This window comes from Camelus dromedarius, chromosome 32 (assembly GCF_036321535.1).
Source record: "Camelus dromedarius isolate mCamDro1 chromosome 32, mCamDro1.pat, whole genome shotgun sequence".
NCBI lineage: Eukaryota > Metazoa > Chordata > Mammalia > Artiodactyla > Camelidae > Camelus > Camelus dromedarius.
The window spans coordinates 21,757,744-21,771,154 of NC_087467.1; the positions used below are offsets into that span (position 1 = coordinate 21,757,744).

Sequence of the window (13,411 nt, forward strand, 5' to 3'; positions counted from 1 at the left end):
GAGATATGCAAAGGAAAAAAATCATTCCCAGTTTCCAATAAAACTTACCTAATGAGAAACAATACAAATAGAATAGTTAAATATAAACCCTTGGAAGCTGCAAGGGGAGAAAAGTCCTCAAGAACAAGTTATAATAAGGTGCTAACGAGGGAAAATAATACCTGTGGTGCAAGTGCATGTTCTGTACTCATTTAATCAAGTGCCGAAATAAATATTGCTTCCAGAACAAGTGTTCCTCTTTTGCAGCATGAAGTTCTGTAGCTTGATACTCTGTATTGCAGTATTGATAACTGGGAATGGAGTTCTGCTTACAAGCAGTTGTAATTCCAGAGTGTTCTTTTTTATACCACGTCAGTATAACTATTTTACTCATTGGCATTTAATAATATTGTTTTAGAATATTAACATATCTTCTCCAGAGCTCCCCATACAGTGCCCAGGACCTTAGAGACACCCCACAATGCTTCTGGAATTTGAATTCCCATGTGAAGAGAATATATGGGTGCTAGATCACTTTAAACGGAGCTTAGTGTACTAAAATAAATTTATAACTACAGTATTATTAAATAGCAAAAAGATCTGTTTAGTTATTTTTTATGAGTTTGGTTTTTTTCCTCCCTTGGTCAGAGGCCTGGGTTTTCTCTTCAGTTAGAGGCCCCATGTATACAACATACATTTCAGCTAAGAAAAGATGTCATCAAAGAAGAAAAACAATTTTTTCTTAAAAATTATGTAATGAAATAGAATTTAGCAGTGCTTTGACTGTATTTATACAACAGCTTGTACACAAGTACATTTTTGTGTACTTAAAATAAATGTTAATGTCCTTAAAAACATACAGGGATTGAGCACATTATTTCCCCTTTTGTACTGAAGTACAGTTGCTGTCAAGTTTAAATTATAAAGAAGAAAGCTAAGAAATAAAGTGGCTTTTTTCAAATTACATATCAATTCAGTTTATCTGTTATGATCTTAATGATGTAATGGGAGGATTTTTTTTTTTTTTAACGAAATAGTCATGTTTCTTGTATGGTCAAAACCACCTTTGTTCAAGTTTCTGTCCTTTATGGAAATCAACTAATCCTTTATGCTTTTAGTAATAAAAAATTCTAAAACAACCTTTTACATTAGTGGTTCTTAATCTTTTTTGCATCAAAGAGTCTTACATAAATTAAATATTCTCTCTCCAGGAAAAATAAACATACATGTATGTAAAATTTTACATATCATTAGTAGCCAGTGTTTCCCCTGAATCCAGCCCCCTAGGTTATGAACCTCATCATTATATTATACATACATTTTAATATTGTGTGTGTGTGTGTGTGTGTGTGTGTATATATATATATATATATATATATATATATATATATATATATATAGCTATATATGTTGTGAATGCAGTATACTGTATGCTTTTAGAAGTGTCAAGGAATCTCATCCTGAAGCAAGTTGTCTGTAAAGCTCTTCCACAAAACTGTGGCAGAGTTGTTGCATATTTCTATTGCATTATTTGCACATAAATCTGAGGTGTTTTTCCTGAATTGTTTCAAATATTTGCTGTATATCTATATTTTTCTCTCAGTCTTATTTTTCTGACAATTGTTTCTTGACTAAGAACAGATTTTCTTTTCTTACCCTAGATTCTGAGGAGGCTCGGTCTGTCAATCCTTCCAGTGTTGATGAAAATATTGACTCTGAGACAGAGAAAGACTCTCTCATCTCTGAAAGTAAACAGATAATTCCCAGTAAAGCGCCTCTTCCATCTGCCCTTGATGAGTATGAGTTCAAAGATGATGATGATGAAGAAATAAATAAAATGATTGATGACAGGCATATTCTTAGGAAAGAGCTACGAAAAGACAACGAATCTGAAGTAGAAAAGAATAGTTTATTTGCAAAACAGGAAAAGGCCTTCTATCCTAAACCATTTAAAACTAAAAAACAAAAGCCATCTAGGGTTTTGTATTCAAGTTCTGAAAGTTCAGATGAAGAAATTCTTCAGAACAAAAAGTGTCCTGTTCCATGTTCTGTCCCTGAAGCATCCAATTCTGATACACAAACCAAAAAGGAGTATGGAGTTTCAAATGAACACAAACAGAAAGGCAAAGTGAAAAGAAAATTAAAGAACCAGAACAAAAATAAAGAGAACCAAGAGCTGAAGCAAGAAAAAGAGGGGAAAGAAAATACCAGAGTAACAAACTTGACGGTTAATCCTGCCCTAGATTGTTCAGAAAAGACCAGGGAGGAGGGGAATTTTAGGAAATCTTTTAGCCCAAAAGATGATACTTCATTACATTTGTTTCATATTTCTACCAGCAAGTCTCCCAAACATGCTTGTGGACTAAGTGAAAAGCAGTCAACACCACTAAAACAAGAACATTCTAAGGCATGTTTATCACCAGGAAGTTCAGAAATGTCATTGCAGTCTGACCTTGTTCGGTATGATAATACAGAATCTGAATTTTTGCCAGAAAGTTCAAGTGTAAAATCTTGTAAGCATAAGGAAAAAAATAAACATCAGAAAGATTTCCACTTAGAGTTTGGTGAAAAGTCAAATGCCAAAATAAAGGATGAAGATCATAGTCCAACATTTGAAAATTCAGATTGCACACTGAAAAAAATGGATAAAGAGGGTAAAACATTAAAAAAGCATAAATTGAAACATAAAGATAGAGAAAAAGAAAAGCATAAAAAAGAAATTGAAGGTGAAAAGGAAAAGTACAAAAATAGGGATGGTACTAAAGAGCTTCAGCGGAGTGTGGAATTTGATAGAGAATTTTGGAAAGAGAATTTTTTTAAAAGCGATGAAACTGAAGATCTGTTTTTAAATACGGAACATGAAGCCTTAACGTTAGAAAAAAAATCAAAGTTGGAAAAAAACATAAAAGATGATAAATCAACCAAGGAAAAGCATGCCTCAAAAGAGAGGAGTTTTAAAGAAGAACGAGAAAAAATTAAAAGTGAGAAATCTTTTAGGGAGGAAAAAATAAAAGATTTAAAAGAAGAGAGAGAGAATGCACCTACAGATAAAGAAACAGAATTCAGTTCTTTAGGTGTAAGTGCCAGTGAAGAATCTGTAGGGTTACATTCAGTGGAAAAGGAAATAGAAATTGAAAAACAAGAAAAGCATATAAAAGAAAGTAGGGAAAAATCTGACAAACGATTTCAAACTAAAGAAAAGGATGCTGAGAAGGCTGAAAGAAAAAATTCTGAAAAAGAGAAGAAGATAAAACATGAGCATAAGTCAGAGAAAGACAGATTAGATTTTAGTGAATGTGTTGACAGAATAAAAGAAAAAGACAGGCTGTACTCACACCACACAGAAAAATGCCATAAAGAAGGTGAGAAGGTAAAAAACATTACTACCATTAAGAAAACTGATGACAGAGAGAAAAGTAGAGAAAAAATGGACAGGAAACATGACAAAGAAAAACCTGAAAAAGAGAGACATCTAGCCGAGAGCAAGGAGAAACACTCAATGGAAAAAAAAACCAAACAGTCAGATATTAGTGACTATGCTAAGTCAGAGAAAAGCAAAAATAAAGAAAAAGACAGAGATGTAGATAAAAAGGAAAAAGCCAGAGATAGTGTGAATATAACTAACTTCAGACACTTCCAGGAAGAGAAGAAGTCAACTATAGCAGACGGTAATAAAGCGCATGAAAAAACTTTACCCCTTAAAGAGAAATCTAGAGATGAGCCTTTGAAAACTCCTGATGGAAAAGAGAAAGATAAAAAGGATAAAGATATAGATAGATACAAAGAGCGAGACAAACATAAGGATAAAATTCAACTAAGTAGTGCACTCAGACTGAAATCTGAAGCAGAGAAGCCTAAACCTAAGTCACCACCAGCATCAAAAGATGCTCGACCCAGAGAAAAGAGGCTGGTGAACGACGACTTAATGCAGACAAGCTTTGAACGAATGCTAAGTCTGAAAGACCTGGAGATAGAGCAGTGGCACAGAAAACACAAGGAAAAAATTAAGCAGAAAGAAAAGGAACGGTTGAGAAATCGTAACTGTTTAGAATTTAAGGTAAAAGATAAAGAAAAAACAAAGCATGCCCTAGCTGAGTCCAAAAATAAAGAACTTACCAGGTCGAAGAGTTCAGAGTTGACTGATGCTTCTACCAAGGAGAAGCAGTCTAAAGATGCTGTAAGTAACAGATCACAGTCTGTCGACACCAAAAATACAGTGAATTTAGGGAAGTCACCCTTCATTTCAGATGGTAGCTTAAATAGATCTCCTAGGTCAGAAAGTGAAAAGCCCGGTCTCAGCTCCAGGTCTGTGTCCATGATTTCAGTTGCCAGCTCAGAAGATTCCTGCCATACTACCGTGACAACACCAAGGCCACCAGTTGAGTATGACTCAGACTTTATGTTGGAGGGTTCAGATTCCCAAATGTCCTTTTCCCAGTCACCATTTCTGCCAGTTGCCAAATCTCCGGCCCTTCATGAGAGGGAGCCAGACAGCCTGGCTGAGCTGCCAGAGCGGGTTAAAGCACCACATACGAGCCGGCTTCCAGCATCCCACCTCCGCTCATCCTCTGCAGAGGACGTTAAACTAGTTCTAAGTGAGGGGAGACCAGCTGTGGAAGTTCGAAGATGTAGCATGCCATCTGTTATTTGTGAACATACAAAACAATTCCAAACAATATCAGAAGAAAGCAACCAAGACGGCTTAGCTGTGCCAAGAGTTACTTGTCCTTCTCCCCAAACCGAGGTGTCCTCACCTGTGCCTGAACGAGAACTTTCAAATGTGTCTAACGTGCATTCCAGCTTTGCGGCCTCTCCAACTAGATCTGTAAACGGCAAATACACTTCAGCGGATGTAAATGTTGTCAAGAGTACTGCTCCAGTGGGCCCTTTGACGGACAGTCCTGTGCATTTAGAGCCATCTAATCAGGTTGATGTAATTCAAAATAAATCATGGGAGATAGCTGTTGAGAGACTGGAGTCGTTAAGCACCAGTGACTTTATCTGCCCAAGTTCTCGTATGCCTGATCAAGATTCTTCTGTTCAGGGTTTTTGTAATTCTGAAAACAAAATATTGAAAGAACAAAATACTGACTTTTTATCCCTGCATCAGACTGAATTGCCAGGAAACACTTGTGCTCAGGACCCAGCGTCCTTTCTGCCTTCACAGCAGCCTTGCTCTTTTCACAGCCAATCACTTTCAGATGCTGAATCTATTTCTAAACATCTGTCTTTGTCATATGTTGCCAATCAAGAGCCAGGTATTTTACAACAGAAAAATGCTATTCAGATTATCAGTTCCGTTTTAGATACCGATAATGAACCTACAAAAGATATGGAGGGTACTTTTGTCCTGACAGATGTTCAGAAGACAGACACCTTTGTCTCAGTGTGCCCTGAAAGCACTGTTCAAGAAGCATCACCAAATTTTGAGAAAGCTAACACTTTGCCTGTATTACCATCAGAAAGGGACTTTAATGGAAGTGATGCCTCTTCCCAGCCAAATACACATTATGCACTTAGCAAACTAATGTACAAGTCTTCCGGTGACCACGAGGCTGAAAATAGCACTTCTGACATTCAGGTTGTTTCACATGAAAAAGAAGGTAAACTGGAGAGTTCAGTTCTGACTCACTTGAATGATAAGTGTGATTCTGATTTATGTGACATGAATGCAGGGATGCCAAAAGGAAATCTGAATGAACAAAATAATCCAAAACACTGTCCTGAAGGTGAGAAGTGTTTGCTTTCCATCGAAGATGAAGAGTCACAACAAAGCACTTTATCAAGTCTGGAAAACCATTCGCAACAATCAGCTCCCCCAGAAATGCATAAATACAGTCACTTAGTTAAAGTGGAATTGGAAGAAAATGCTGAAGATGATAAAACTGAAAACCAGATCCCTCCAAGGATGACTAGGAACAAAGCAAATACGACAGCAAACCCAAGCAAACAGGTTCTGGCTGGCTGTGCGCTGTTAGCAGAAAAAGACGGGGAGTCTTCCTCCCCTCGAGGAAGAATCAGGTTAACCGAGGACGACGACCCTCAGATCCACCACCCTCGGAAAAGGAAGGTGTCGCGTGTGCCGCAGCCTGTGCAGGTGAGCCCGTCCCTGCTGCAGGCCAAGGAGAAGACGCAGCAGTCGCTGGCGGCGCTCGTGGACTCGCTGAAGCTCGACGAGATCCAGCCGTACAGTTCAGAGAGAGCAAATCCGTATTTTGAATACCTGCACATACGGAAAAAAATTGAAGAAAAGCGCAAGCTGTTGTGTAGTGTTATCCCTCAAGCACCTCAGTATTACGATGAGTATGTGACGTTCAATGGATCGTATCTGCTGGATGGGAACCCCTTAAGCAAGATCTGCATCCCCACAGTAAGTAGCGCCGCGCGGCGCGCGCCTGCGCTTCAGCGGAAACATGACGCACGTCGCACGCGTAGTTCTCAGTTTTCTAGGAGCCACATTTTAAAAAGTAAAAGGAAACGGGAAATTAATATTAATACTGTATTTAACCCAGTATATCCAGAATTTTATTTCAAAATATAAACAGTATAGAGAAGTTATTGATAAGACATTCTGTAATTTTTTTGTACTAAGAATTTGAAATCCGCTGGGCTTTCAAGTTGGAACTCGCCACGTCAGTGCCCAGTAGCCACGTGTAGCCGGGGCTACCTTACTGAACAGCACTGATGCACAGTATTTTTTCTCTTACCTGTTTTTCCTTTCGTCCCAAAGCAGTTGTGTTTTCACTTCTGTGAAGGGTAATTCCACCACCCGTGTGCGCTTTTGATCCCAGTCTCTGCAGTGTTCTCTGGCACTTTCCTCTATTAAAACACTTCTCGCTAGTACACTTTTTAACTCTCTCTCTCTATTGGCCCTTCTCCCTCCACTCCTTCATCCTGGGGAGAACGCGGTTCTCCCTGGACTGTGCTAGCCTGCCGGCCGCCCCCTCTAGCTGCCACGCCCTTGGAGGGCGGTCTGTGCCCGATGTTTTCCCTGCGGCACGTGCTGTTCGCCCCTTCACCATCTCGTGCCCTGGCAGTCGTCACCAGTGAGCTCGAATTGCCTGGTTCATTGGCCTCTTCCTTTTTCTTTCTACTTGGCCTGTGTCACATTTGACACTGTGACCATCTCTTTCTTCATAAAATTTTCCCCTCCCTGGTCTTTCCCGAGGATGCACTCTTCTGGTTCTCCTGCCTCACTAACTAATCTTTTTCTATCTTTTAATGACTCCGCTACGCACCCCTGAAACATCAGCATTCTCTAGGAGTTAATTCGTCTTTTGGTCCCCGTAGTCCCGTCTGTCCCTATGGTTTCAGCAGTCTTCTGTGTGCCAGGTAGTCCCTCACCATTCTCTCTAGCCACAGCATCCTTGCTGACCTCCAGAGTCACATACCAGTGCCTCCTGGGCATCAGTCACTGCATGAGCTCAGACACCTCTCACTGGTTTGGTTCCTCAGGAAGGTTCCCCAGGACTCTGAGATTGTGTGCAAGAGGTTTGTTCCTGAGTGCCGCCAGGAGCAGTACCTGTAAGTGTGTGAGGGGAGTGGAGTCGGGCAGAGCGAGAAGTTGGACTGAAACGCAGGTGCAGCAGTGACCTCAGTGGAAGCTGCTGGAGCTCTGGAGTGGGATGGCCCCTCCGCTAGGTGGCCTCCACTCGGGGGAGGGGACCTGGGGGCACACCAGCTCTCTCCCCTGAAACAGAGATCACAGAGAGTAACTCCAGGGAGAGCTGTGGGCCACCTCGCTCCTCGTGCCTGACAGGAGAGTCTGACCACGCACCATGGCATCCTCTCTGACTTCACACTTCACACAGACCCAAGGGGATGATTTATCCCTCACTCCCTTAAAAACAAACTCCATTCATTAGTGAGGACAGCAAAGTAGAAACCTGTCAGTCCCCAAGCTCTAAACATGCTACCTTAGCACGCCTTCCAGAATCTGTACCTCAGCACAGCCTTGGTTTCGGGCCCTCATCATTACCTCTCACTTTCAGCTTTGCAGCAGTTTTTCACTTCTTTTTCCTCCCAGTTTCCTTCTGCTGGACCATTCTCTTTTGTTGTTAAATTTATGTCCCTTTAAAAACAATGGAAAGCTATTTCCCTCTTTAAGTATCTCAGCTGTGATTGGCTGGCTTCCCATTGCCGGCAGCATGAACCCCACACCTCAGCCTAGTCCGTTTCACAGTCTGCCCCTCTTGCTTCAGCCCCTCACACTCGTCCAGATCACCCGGTAGTTCAGCAGGCGAACCCTTCTGGGGTTCTTTGGCTGTACCGCCCCTCTGCCTGCAGCGTTGTTCTCACCAGGCCCCCTTTCTCCTCCCTGCTCTGTGCACAATCCTGTCGAAGCAGAATTGCTTGTGTCTTCCTTATACCTCACCTGCAACGTCGTGGTTAGCTGTCCACGTGGCTGCTCTGCCTCTGAGCTGTAATCTGATTAAGGGCTAGGACACTGCTGTCTCTTGTGGAAGGAGTCCTGCATCTGGGTCAGCCCTGCGTGCACTGTTTGTCTCCGTAACTGTGTTTCTAGCTGCTTCAGGTCCTCTCCTGAACGTCCCACGATATCCTTAGAATCATTGTGTCCAATACCATACCCGTTTGTCTTCCTCACTAGTGCTGTTTTTGCTCTCTGTTTCAGACCACCGTGTCTGCTGTCTCATCTTAGGCTGGGAACCCAGAACTCAGCCTTGCCCCTGGTCTCCCTGTCACAGCAGCCACTAAGCGGTGTAAATATGTCTGTCGTTCTTTCAGATTCTTTCAGCAAAATAATTTGTTAATGATTCAAAGAATATAAAGCTAGTAATTTCCTTGTTTCTTTTATTTCTCCTTAAGGGGTAGGAACTTTGAGCTGAACTATGTTATATCTTAGGCTTGAAATATAGATAAAACTAAAAGGAACACATTTAAATTAGAAGTTCGTACAAACTGTTTCACTAAAAGCAACTTCTCATAAGCCATGTTAGCTTGCCCTTTTAGCACAGTCTGCCTGTTGATCCTGTTGCTGTGTGTGTGTGTGCGCGTGTGGTCAGCATGACACACACTTGTGTGGATGCTCTGCAAGCCCATCTTGACTGTCACCTTCGCGTATTCCTGCAAAGATGAGGTAGTACGGGTTCTGGGGACGTAACTTTAATTACGTTAGAGTTTAATTGTAATTGAGTATCGTCTCAGAAGGGGCTGTAAGCAGAGCTGAGAATTATTTCTGGATGTAGTGGAGAATTTTTTCCTTGTTTTGAATGACAGTTACTAAAGTAGAGAAGCAACATAAGACAGCAGGAAGACTAGACGTTCCCAGGGAGCACATGTGAATTCGTCTAGATCTCACCGCACCCAGCTGTGTGTCCTGCGTTTTCACATCTGTCCTTTGAAAACGGTAACACCTGCCCTACCTCGGAGCAGGTTGGACAGTGTCAGCCGTAGCCATTGACACTGTGACAACACTGCAGCTGTAAGGGGCCACCATGATTTTATCCAGCTCCAAATGACTCTGAGGGCATATTCACTAGCACTAGTATGGAGACCTGCCGCCTTTGCCCATAAAAGGCTGTGTTCTTGAGTTTATTGGACTGGACTTGTTTATTTGAAACTTAGTTTCAAAAAATAAAAAAAGACCCCAATAATAAAAATCACTTATTTACAGTACTTTTGTATTTTTCAATATTTTATCCATTGGTGTCCTCTCAGTCAGCTAAGTGCCACTTCGTCGAAGTGCTCTCGTCACAATTACGTGATATGGGTATAGAGCCCACTGGAAGTGTGTTGAGATGTCTCTGGAGTCCGCTTCGTGTTTATTCTTCTGTAACATGTGTTTCTCATAATTAACCGTAATGCTGCCATTTTTCCAGAGGAAATAAAGGGAAGAAAAATAAAACAATGTCAAGTTCCTGAAAATCAAATAAACAGGGGAAAAAAAGAAAAAGACTTGACAAGCTGGTGTCTGCCAACAGCCAAGAACCCCCACCAAGGGGTCCGGGAGTGGGTGATGAGAAGAAGGGCACCTATGAAGGTTGTCGGGGGTTTTTACTCTGGAGACCCGTGAGACTCAGTAAAAGACAGACTGTCCAGGCCTGATTTGTTAGAGGAAGATGAGGGAAACAGCGAAGGGCAGGTTTCCTCAGAAAGTCTCCTCCATCTGCTCTTTTGTGATTTTACCACTTTTCTATGCATTGATGTACGTTGAGAATTCCAAGATTTAGACATTCCACCCAAACCCCTCTCCTCAGCTTTTTTGGTAACTCACGCCTCCACAGATTCAACATTTCAGCACTGAACTTGACTCTCCCCGCTTCCCCTCCTGTGCTCTGTTACTGGCCCCCTGGCCGTCATGCTAAAAGATTGAACAAGCCCTCGGGGCTCCTCTTTCTTACCCGGAATCATTGAGCCATCCGCATTTTCAGACCCCTGGTCTCTTCCACTCCCTTGTGCATCTCACACCACTGGAGCAGTGACCTGCTCCCCTAGTTCCTTGCCTGCAGTCTTGTCCCCCTGATGTCTGTTCTCCAAACAGCAATGGGCTGTTAAGACCTTTTAGTGGTTCCCCATCACATACAGATTTTACCCTGATGTGTTAGCGTAATGGCTGTTCCACAGTGTATTAATTAAATACCTTCCTCGGGGCGGGGAGAGACGGGGGTCTTTCATGATCAAATAAGTTTGGGAAACACCATTAATTTAAACATACATAGATTTCTTCACTGTAGGACCTCTTAGAACCATTAAAATTTAATTTGCTAATTATGAGTTGCCTAAGTAAGCACATGAGTGCAGTTTTTCCCAAACTTCCTTATTCTTGGAACCATTTCCTGTATGTCATCTCTGTGGCTCAGTTTTCCGTGCATCATACTTTAAGGAAAGCAGTTTTCCAGGCTAGACAACAGCCTTTATTATTTCGCCCGTGCTGATCTCTTGTGTCCTCACATCCCACCACTCTTTCCCTCAACTTTGATGTCCGGGAGTTCGGGACTGCTCATGGCTGCCTCCAGACGCCAGCCTGTTTCTTTGTTCTCATGCAGAGGACCATGCTCTCCTTTCTTGTGTGTGGGATTGTCTCCCTCCTTCTTTCCCTTTTTTTTCCCCCCCGCAGCTCGTTTCTCTTAACTCTTTACTCTGGCCCTTCCTTGAAGATGCAGCCTTGGCATTCCACCCTCAAAGAAGTCTTCTCTGACACCCTGTCTCAAAGGAGTAGATATTTCCCTCAGTTCTGCTCAAAGGATGCTTGTGTGACTTTGCAAAACTAAAATAACAGCTCCAAATGCTACTCTTACATCTTCTTAGTAAATTTCAAAAAGCTTACAGGCACAGAAATCAAAGATGATATTGCAGTTAGAGACCTGAAAAATGATCAGCCCCAGTAAGTTATGTGTATTGTAGAATTTTCTCATTGATTCAGCTGAATATTGTGATGTTATTTAACATGTTTTTCAGTCCCTCGTAAATTCTATAAGCTGTTTGCTGTTTATGAAGTGCCGATTAGATCCAGGTTTGATTCTTTGGCAAGAGTGTTTCATGTAACAGTACAGGATGCACATAGCATCTGCTTGTTCCCCTTGGGAAGAGTCCACAGAGTTGTTACACTGTGCCCTTCACTCTAATATGCTGACAGGAGCTGAAAGCTGGGGCGGGGTGGGGGCTGTAGAGGGAGCACGTTCAGGGCTCACAGGCAGTTACCACCCTACGTCGATGCCCTGTATTAGCACTAGAGTGTGTGCACAGACCGAGTCAGCTTTCTTAACCTCCATCATCTGCCAGAAAGCGCAGGCCACTGTAATGATCAACTTAGAGGTGAGCCAACCATTAGCTTTTTGGAGTGTGGATAGCCAAAGTGAGTTATCACATGTAACATGTAACAAATCTATTAGAAGACAGTTTCATCTATTTTTATAACAGACGTAATTCACTAAACGTGCAACCTCAGTGCCTTGGTGTTTGGTTTTTGTCATGTCTACAAAAACACTTCACTTACTGTCACTCACACTGTTCCAGTCTTTAGGACCGTTTGCTCGGGGCTTTTTGTGTTTCTGTTACTCCTTCCTCCCTGTCTGTGAACTATCACTTACTGATGCTCTAAAATGTGTCTCTCTGTGGTAAATAACTCCCTTAGTCCTCTGGTTTGCTCTTTGAAACTTGCTGTGGCCTCAGAATTAAAACATCTTAAGTTTTCGGGAATGCTCTGCTTTGTTTCAAATAGTTCAAATTGAGAAGTACCAACCATTACTATATTATTTAATTCAAAGAACATTAGAATTTATATTTTCATTAAGTTTTGTACTAAAAAGGTTTAATTTTATAAGAATAGCCAATTATTGTAAATAAAATTAGTATTTTAACTCTATGTTTTTCAAAAACTAGATTACACCACCACCTTCACTGTCAGATCCACTTAAAGAGCTTTTTCGACAACAGGAAGTTGTAAGGATGAAACTACGTTTGCAACACAGTATTGAAAGGGTGAGAAATGTTTAAATTTACATTTATGCCAAAAATAACTGTATTTTAACAATAGATTATAATGGCCTGCAGTTTTTTATTAGTGAATTTTCCTTATTTAGAATCATTTTGGGGAATGGTTTGATTTTATCTTGTGCTTATACAAAAAGATGGAGAATTTTCAAGCCTGTTTTAGGAAAGCTCCCATGTTACAAGTCATGTTGGGTATATATTTGGTACGTAAAAATCTCTAATATTATCATTTGTTGAATTTGCAGAACTATAGCAGTGAATTCCTCTCTGGACATTGAATTTCCAGGTTTTGGAATTGTTGCCTGCTACCAGATACTGTAGTGCAGGATCTTACAGAGGCGATGCTCATTGGAACTTAGAGGTCTGCCTTAGTACTCCAGTTTCCAGTGGTTAGTTTTGGCATGAAATAACAGGGCAAAATACCTGTCTCACTGTTTATAGAAATCATCAAAGTAACTTGAACTGACGAAAATAATAATGTCTTCATCTTTTAGGAGGGTCATGGACTTTCTGAAAATGTGCTCTAAGCTGAGATCCTTCTTTACAGACATATACATGTTGTCTTACACAAACAAAACCTTGTATGATTGATTTCCTAGGTTCACCTAGATTCACCTAGAGGTTTTTAACCTTTTTTTGTCCCATGGTTTCCTGTAAAAACCTGGTAAATATAAAACCTTCCCTCAGAATAATGTCCTTAAATGAACAAAATAAATTTATAGCATTACAGAGAGAAAAACAGATAAAAGACAGAAGCACTGATACGGAACTTACAACACTGTCCATGACTCGTGTCAGTGAACAATTGTTGGCAGTAAGAAGTTAGGTCATATAACACACACCAGTAGTTGTTTGAGCCACCAGGCATGTTTGAAGTCACCTGATATATATTCATCTGTGCCTTTAACCATGTTACAGAAGCCATGCTACCTTACAGACAGTGAAGAATTCTCATTTCAACTGTGCAATTAGCAAAACT

At 41.1% G+C, this 13,411-nt stretch overlaps 1 protein-coding gene across 4 annotated transcripts in view; it reads left to right on the forward strand.

Moving 5' to 3' along the window:
- ANKRD12 (ankyrin repeat domain 12) overlaps positions 1-13,411 on the forward strand; it is a 106,820-nt gene that overhangs the window by 85,786 nt on the left and 7,623 nt on the right. For all 4 annotated transcript variants that reach the window (XM_031439183.2, XM_031439178.2, XM_031439179.2 and 1 more), the window contains 2 exons: positions 1,641-6,349; positions 12,322-12,420. In XM_031439183.2, the coding sequence (XP_031295043.2) occupies positions 1,641-6,349; positions 12,322-12,420 (4,808 nt within the window). The remainder of the gene's footprint in view (positions 1-1,640; positions 6,350-12,321; positions 12,421-13,411) is intronic.